This window comes from Olea europaea, chromosome 6, assembly GCF_002742605.1.
Source record: "Olea europaea var. sylvestris chromosome 6, O_europaea_v1, whole genome shotgun sequence".
Lineage (NCBI taxonomy): Eukaryota > Viridiplantae > Streptophyta > Magnoliopsida > Lamiales > Oleaceae > Olea > Olea europaea.
In genome coordinates this window covers 10,336,764-10,345,232 of record NC_036242.1, presented here as the reverse complement: position 1 = coordinate 10,345,232, position 8,469 = coordinate 10,336,764, and the positions used below count along the sequence as shown (strand labels likewise).

The window sequence follows — 8,469 nt, the reverse complement described above, 5'->3', positions numbered from 1 at the left end:
AACATTTTGAGACAAAGTCCCGAAAAGGGGTGTTTTTATTGGCGATAACTTTACAATTGGAAAATAAAAACAGAATGTCTTCAAAGGGTGCAAGCACATGAGTTACTGAAAAGAAGTGTTTAAATCTAAACTAAGAAATTTAAAGTTACATATTCTCTGTTTGAGAATGTTTGATTCGGGGGTCCTTTTGCTCTATGTCTTTTCTTCCTTTTATACTCCCTGGATGATCTCTTCGTGATCAACCGCTTAAAAACTGCTTGATCGCTCTATAACTGTCCACTTTGCTCGTAGTGGCCAACTTGTCATGGAACTGCCTTCTCTAACTGCTGCCATTACTTTTTGTCGTTCGACCGTCTTCAATTGAATTCCTTGAATCGTGGAACGTGATAGGGCTACTCAATAACTGGTTCATTAACCGCACCTTTGGGTAACCATAACATCTTACGTTTGCTAAGATTTTGGGCGACTCGAAGGTTTGGGCGAGAATAGGGGCACAGTTCTGAGCAACTGCATGGCAATCCATTCGTTCAAATCTTGGGCTACTTGTAACCTTGGACGATGGTATTACAGCGTTCATGGGCTTCCCTATTTGGGTATTTATCCTGCATTGTCTGATTGGGTCGTTCTTTGGACTATTTGATTTTGGGGATCTTCCAATTGGGCTTCATTCCTTGAGCTATTCGACTTGGGCTGAACTTTTTGTGTGTCAACAAAATCAAAAGATATAAACTAACAAGATTACTAAAAAATCAAAGATTTTAAATTTTTAAATAGTTATTGTTTATTCAAGAAGCATGAGCTTTACATTAATAATATATTCGATTGAATTGATACAAATTATACAATATGAAGTAAATTTCAACAGTTCATTTACCAGTTTTAGAATCACACAAAACTATACGCACTAAATTAAGTAATTTTTAACAGTTAATGAGCAATTTTTAGAATTACACAAAACCTTATGTACCAAAGTGAGCAAGTTTCAAAAGTTGATATATCCGTTTGAGAATTACAAAAGATTCACGTATCCAGTTCTCTCTACTCCTTTTTCCAATTTCCGCAACACCATGGCGATGAATTTGTCGATCCTCCATTACTTAAATATTCAATTCAAAATCTTTCCATGCGTAGTCAGTCCCTATTTTCTCTCTCAAAATCCCCTATTTGTGTCACACAATCCTCTCCTCCGTCTCTCTCTGCATGCTTCACTGTTCATGCTTCTCTGCATTCGTAACAATAATGTCGATTTCATAATTGATTTTTCCGTTTTGTGATCTTACAATTGTTAATTTTATCGATTTTGGCCTTGCATTCGTTGGAGAAACAATGAGCGGCGCTTCTAGGGTTTCGATTCCTAACAATCTGAAGAAGACGATCCAGGACATCAAGGAGATAGCCGGAGAGCACAGCGATGAGGATATTTATGCAATGCTCAAGGAGTGCAGTATGGATCCCAATGAAACCGCTCAAAAACTCCTCTATCTTGGTATATACGTAATACGCTTGTTCATACATGAAGGCTCGCGCATGCATGCCACAGACATATATATATGTATATGCAGATATCTTGTTCACGCCAGCACTTGTGTCTATAGTTGTGTGTTGTGCGTTAAATTTTTGATTTTGATGGTGTTAAGTTCTGATCTGTCTGTATATTAGGTTAATTTTTTCAGCTAATGACTGAAGAATTAGGGACGGATGAAATATATGAATCAAAGGCTTTAGTTAATCCCTGCAGTAAAAATTGAAAAGCTTGCTGCAGTTTTTTAGCTATTGCACCCTCAGATAAGCAATTATCTATTAAGTATTTGATTATCTTAATCACATAGAAATTATATGTTAAGTGGTGCCCTGGAACTGTATTTTTACTGGAACTTTACTTTTTTTGGGTATATTTTTACATGTTTTCTTGATATGGGAACAGGGATCTATTCTTAAATACAGCAAATATTAACTTTCATTTTAATTGTTCTATTTAATCGAGTTGAGAAACAGTGAGCAATCTGATAGGCTTTCACGTGGTCTATGAATTTGTAGTCACCTTTTACTGTCTTGAGATAGTTTTTCAATTGCAATTACAATGATTCTGTTTCATGAAATAAAGAAATGTAAATGGTAATGATGAAATAAGATGAATGCATATTAACATATTGATTTAAGTTAAAGCATGAAATATCAATTTCACCTGTTTGCTTGTAGCCTATTTGGAACATAAAATTTCCACCTTACTTGAAATACAACTCAACAATCTTTTAAATCTATGAGCTTCAGCAAGCAGTTTGAAAGGGACAATACTTGCTTTTGACCTTGTGTTCTGTATTTATTTTTGATAGTCTGAGAATTGTCACATGGTGGACATAGTGCTGACCCTCATACCAATTTTTATAATTCCATAAATATTTGAGCTAGATAACCTGGAAATCTCAATTTTATACTGTTTTGCCTTGAGATTGTGGCTATTAGGGGTTTCAGAAATATAAGATGCAAATTTTCTCCCCTTTCTGTGGCTTCTGTTCCCTCTTGTTTACTTTTAGCAAAAAAAGTGAAAATTAAGTCCTCTGACACTCTTTGAGCTAAATACGAATTCATTCATTTGTCTTATAAGCTTGTATTATTCTGCTAACCTTTACAAATTCTGGGTGTCTTCATGCTTGTATTTACCTGTTTCTCTCCTGATTCTTTCTTTTATATTCTTAAAGTGATCTGAAAACAATTGAGTATGATATGAAATTTGATATGCACATCACATCTGTAATTCATTGTCATTATTTTCTATTTGTAAATGCAACAAACCTAGGCTTGATTTTGCAGACACATTTCACGAGGTCAAGAGCAAACGTGATCGGAGGAAAGTGGTGAGTTATTTGATTGAACATATTCCTTTTCAGTAGCTTGCGCTGGAATAATCTCTTTCAGCATCTGCCGTGTTTGTCTTTCCCCTCTCTGCATTTTAGTATCAATGAACCCTGAAGAAGGTTCTTAGCATGATTGTGCTATGAGTTTCTGAAACCGAGTTAAGACTCAGTTGTTTTGGAGGTTTTTTCCACGGTTTAGTCTTTACATTGTCAGCACAACCTCTTTCATTCTTCCAACTAATGTCTATCACACCTGTGGAACAGTTAATCTTGTTAGGGTGCTGTATCGTTCGGCTTGAACCCTTGCCATTAGATACTTCAAATCCATAATCTTGCACCATCCCTTGGTTGAAATGAAAAGCAGAGGAAAACATTGACCCTGTGATGAAAGAACTACCTAGATATTTATTTGATGTGAACATTCTAAGAACTAGGAAGTCTTGTCCCTGAGGATTTGCTTTACTTGAAGACATTGACAACTAGTTTAGACGAGCATTTCTTTCAGTTTTGGTATATTTATCTGTATTGTAAACTTCGCCTCTTGTCTAAAAATGTCGGTTTACCACCATATGTTGGAATAGGTGTGCTGAGGGTATCTAGTTGCTAGCCATGGTTCAACTTTGTACCAATTTTGTTTGTTATCAAAATCATAACTATTTCTCAAGTTCTTTCTGCCTTGTTACAGACTGTGAACAGCAGAGCATATGATGATCATCGGCGGACACCTGGCATGCAGCGGAGAGGGACTAGGGGTGGTAGTGAAAACTATTACTCTTCTTCTATTTCTGATGGTATACCTTCCATGTTGTCTACCGATAAGAAACTTCTGATTGTTTCCCTTTAATCTGCCCTTGAGTTTCAAAACTTTTTTTTTTTTTCTTTCTTCGCGTTATGATTTCTCGCTTTTGGATTATTTAACTTATTTTAACGGAAAATTTGGTAAAATATAATGCACTTGTCTGTCTTGATGCAGTTCGTCATTGAAGTTTGAAGTACAGTATTAAATACCCTTTGCTCTCTATGAGGTTATACACTGGATTTGGAAGGCCTTAATTTTTTTAGTTCGTTAATTCTGGCTAGTAGACTACCTTGTGCTGTTTCCAAAAATTATATTTATACAAATGTATACTTATTTTCTATTGCTTATGATAAAATTGCCCAATCAGATTCTTTTGCATGTTTCTGGAAATAAATGCAGCTTCACTTATGTTTTCAACAATTACACTTAAGAATCAGGTTAACCTTTTATCTTTTGAAGCCTCATAAAAGTCTTCTATCTTTTCTCCCTTTAAATATCTTCCTCGCCTTATTTGCGTCTTTTAAAAGATATGTAAGTTTTCACCATGTAATACCATTTATCAAATTTACCATTTCCCCCTTCCAATTTTCTGACTCTATGCTGTTTTAAACCTCCTGTAATGAGGTGGTCTCACATCTCTCAATATTTTGACCATTTCCTCAGTAGTTGGAGGTGGAAAGCAAGTGAACGCTGGTCAGGAAAATGGTTACAATAGGCGTACAGAGAGAGCTTCTAAGTCTTATGTTCCAGGTCCTCATAAAACAGAAAACAATGAATCATGTTTTGTCATGAAGTAATAATTTCAATAGCCACTATTTCTTTTTCCATTTTTATGCTATTTTAGAATTTTCATCATCTACTTCTGAACTTACCATTTCCACTGGAATGATTTTCAGTTCTTCCACGTCTTCTGCCAATAATTCAGCAAGTGTATTTAATGGAAGCCTTAGTGAGAAATCCACTTCTCAATTATCCTTGTGTAATATTGGAGGTACTATCAAAGATACTTCAACTTCTGAAAATAGTAAGTTGGGGAAAATGCCATTTCTACAAAGTGTTGCAGTGAAGCAAATCCCAAATCTATATCCTGGCCCCACTCCCAGCCCTACACCCACTAGGGCTTCCACTGCTGTAACAGGCACTATGTTTGAAGGTGGAAAGTCCAAATTAATATCTAGTCATCTTGGAAATAGCATGGGTTCAACATCTGTCTCAGGCTTGTATTCATCTGCATCTGATCCCTTGCTAGTGCCATCTATAAATCCCCAATATTCAGGGGGAATTGGTATAACTAAGCCTGAAACAGGGAAGCAGCAGATTGCAGCTCAAGTTAGTACCAACCCTCCAGCGGACAATAGAATTAGAGATGGTCAAATAGTAACTAAAGCTCTTGCAGTCTCAGGATCTGTTGACTCCACAAGCAACAAACAGCCAAGACTATCCGGAGGAGTTGACAGGAGTCAGCTGGCGGAGCCTCCCCTGATGGCATCTTCAACCAATCACAATGTTACTCCTGCTTGCAGAACTAATCAGAAAACTCCTCCGTTGCAAGGAATCAATGATCCTTCAAAAGGTATTATTTTGTAGTCATATCTCGATCCATGTTTTCCAACATTCACTCGATGTTCATGCTAGCAAAGTTTCAAGATAATTTGTTCTCCAATTTCATTGAATAAGCTATAGTTTTGACTCTGTTATTTACAGCATAAGATGCCAACAGTATTCTCGTACCCATGCTTAATTATTGATGAAAATTATGAAACCTGGAAGCACATTATCTTCAGAGTATGATATCAATTTAGAGATGCTAGTTGCATGGTGTCTTGAGTTTTCCATCATTTGTTGGAGATGTTTTCCATTTTCTTCCTTTAATTATTTTCGCCAATTATTTTTCTATTAATTCCACGTGTAGCCAAGTTTTATCTTGTTTTGCAATATGTGGCACTATCTTTTATACTTTCATCAGTCATCTTCTTTGTGATTCCAGTGAACTACCGGAAGCAAATGTTTTTTAAAGTTTATGCATTATAATTGTTTTATTGGTTGATGGAGGCCTACGAGATTGTTTAGATAACAATAGGACATGAATAGATGCAATAACATTTTTGCCTTCATTTTTACTGGTTTATTATTTCAAATCATATATTCACTGTCATTCTTTTTGAAACTCCTCTTGGATTAGAAGCTAATTTTCCATCTCTTTCCTAAATTAGATGACTCTGCTTCAAAACAAGCCATCTCAGAAGTTGATACTAAGCTACCCAAGTTACATATCTCTGCTCGCCAATCTGTTATTTTTCCCAATCATATTCATGTACCTGAAGCTTTCTTGAATGGTTTGACTTTTGGAAGTTTGAATGTTCCTATGGGACAGAGCAACATGGAGTCGAAGCTTGTGGATGTATCTTTTGCAACTAATGTTGAAGCTGTTAAGGAATTTTCTGTGATGTAAGTAACCAACCAAGGTGTTTGCCCTCTGTTCAACTACTACTGCATTATGTTACTTGTGCTTCTTCGCCTTAATATATGTTAAAAGGCATCTTTCTATCCTAACTTTAAATTAGTAATCAGATGTTCTCTCTTCTTTGTTAAATCTCTCGAGTTTCTGGTTCATTTCTATAAATGGTGGCATTTCTCATTTGGTTTACTCGTACCTTAATAATTTCTCTAGTGAGTTAAGTTCTCGCCGATACTTTGTGCTTATCATAGGCAGCATTTTAGGTTCATGGCAGTTCATTACTCTTCTATGTTCTAAAATTAAACACTGACATAATACAACCACTGAGTGCAGTGATCAACCTGCATCCTCAACAGCTGGACAAGATGATTATCCTGATTGCCCCCCGTCTCATCCCCATATATCTGATAATTTTTTACCATCACAAGAGAATGTTTCTACTGGTGCCGCTCTGAGATATGATCAAGCAAAGCAGGAGCTGCTCCAATCAGTAGGAGGATCTCAGAACCCATTTATTTCTACTGTGACAGACTATAGTCTCAGTCTTGTACATCCGGTTATAGGATCCCGTCTGGTGCAAGCCGAAGGTCTTGAGCTGCAGGCATGTTATCCTTTTCTGTTTCTTATTCAAGATAATGTCTTTAAATTTTGCGTCATATGAGTTTATGTTTTTTGTTAGCCATATTAATGCTTGATATGAACTGTATTTTGGGTTTATCAAATTTCAATGTTCTAGTTGACTTTCTGAATTTGGGCTAGTTAAAAGTTGTGAGGAGCATGAACAAATAACATTCTTGACATTGCCTTATCGTGTTGGATGTTTTTGCTTTCCCTTCTCTGTTGGTCTTTTATCCTCCACACAGGTGTCCCCCACGGAATATTTTGTGGAATGCTAAAAGTATGCATTTTACATTCACCCATTGAAGTCATATTCATTTTAAATTTTATTATTTAATTCTAACCCACATTCTTCTAATGTCCAATTTCAGGGAGGAAAGTCTCAGGTTCCATCAACAACAGGTTCGGATCCATTGATGACTCAACCAGCCGGAATCGGGAAGAATTCTATTCCTGTATCACCCCAGATGTTTCCTTACCTTCGACATCCATATCCTCCTAACTGCATACCATACAACCCTTACTTTTCACAGCTATATATGACACCACCAAATGCTCACCAATTCTTAGGCAACAGTGGGTTCCCACAGCAACCTTCAACTGGCAACATTTACATGCCACCAACTGCTACTGCCGCGGGAGTAAAATTCCCCGTTCCTTCATTGTGCAAACCAGGGACTGTTGTTGGAAATCTGACACACTACGGAATTCCTTCTGGTTATGGTTCTTATGGGGCCTCCGGGGTTAGTTATAGTCCCAGTGCGGCTTTGGCACCTGGTAATTCTGCTAACAACAATGATATTTTGGGATCTGAGCTGAAAGAAAAGACAATCTACTCTACTATTAAACAGGTCTGTAATCAAATATGTTTCTAGTTTTAGGGTTATCAATAGACCACTATCATTTGCCATCATAAATTTTCAGAGAACCTAACCTATGATCACGTAATATAACCACCTGGACAACTCCAATTTGTTTTTTGCAGAATGATGATTTCCATGCATGGACTTCTGCACCAGGCCGAGACGTGTCAACTTTGCAGGCCAATGTTTTTTACAACCTTCCTCTGGGACAAGGACAACATTCCATCTTTCCTTCACAGGTTGGCCATGGGACCTTTCCTGGAATCTATCAGCCAACACAAAATCTATCAACACTTAAGTCACTTCCACAGCAGTCTCAGGCAGTGGCTGGACCATTGGGTGCTTACCTCGCAACCACAATTGCAACCTCAGCAGCCACTGCAACATGCACAGATGAATTGGAAAAACCTAAATTAGTGAATTGAGAAATCCGTCACATGCGACTTCTCGGTGGGACTAAAATGATATTCAAAGCATGGGTCTAATCAAGTGTAAATGTAGCGCGTCCATGAAATACACCAAACAATTTTTATGGGTGAGAAGTGCTTTGAATATATTTGTCCTGGTATGAAAGATTTTTCAGTAGAGCTTCTTTTGCTGAAAAATCAGTTTTTTTGGCAACATCATAACTAGTCGATTTCCTTTCTTTAATTTGTTAGAGGATTAGGATCTCAGGGTATTATCAATATTTTTCGGCTACATCTACCATAATGTTAGTGAATTTTGATGGCAAATGATAAATTATAATCTGCACGAGATTTTTGGCATTCCTATTTCTTTTTAAATGTAAATTCTTTTTTTTTTTTTTTTTTTTCTTTAGCACCTATCACCAGTGAAATTTATCTTGGAATCAATCAAACGTGGTAGAGAAGTAAT

General features: G+C 36.7%; 1 protein-coding gene across 3 annotated transcripts; it reads left to right on the top strand.

The window, feature by feature from the left end:
• Nucleotides 1-1,033: 1,033 nt before the first annotated feature.
• LOC111395816 (GBF-interacting protein 1-like) lies at nucleotides 1,034-8,360 on the top strand. Of its 3 annotated transcripts, XM_023021983.1 has the most exons (10): nucleotides 1,035-1,486; nucleotides 2,812-2,855; nucleotides 3,541-3,646; nucleotides 3,829-3,880; nucleotides 4,318-4,447; nucleotides 4,551-5,227; nucleotides 5,868-6,102; nucleotides 6,446-6,713; nucleotides 7,102-7,581; nucleotides 7,716-8,360. In XM_023021983.1, exons 5-10 carry the CDS (start codon nucleotides 4,443-4,445, stop codon nucleotides 8,016-8,018), a joined length of 1,968 nt encoding a protein of 655 aa, XP_022877751.1. In that variant the 5' UTR covers nucleotides 1,035-1,486; nucleotides 2,812-2,855; nucleotides 3,541-3,646; nucleotides 3,829-3,880; nucleotides 4,318-4,442; the 3' UTR covers nucleotides 8,019-8,360. The 3 variants fall into 3 exon arrangements, with proteins under 3 accessions (XP_022877750.1, XP_022877749.1, XP_022877751.1); XM_023021982.1 differs by lacking the exon at nucleotides 3,829-3,880 and having other exon boundaries at nucleotides 1,034-1,486; nucleotides 4,551-5,206; XM_023021981.1 differs by lacking the exon at nucleotides 3,829-3,880 and having other exon boundaries at nucleotides 1,034-1,486.
• Nucleotides 8,361-8,469: the final 109 nt, after the last annotated feature.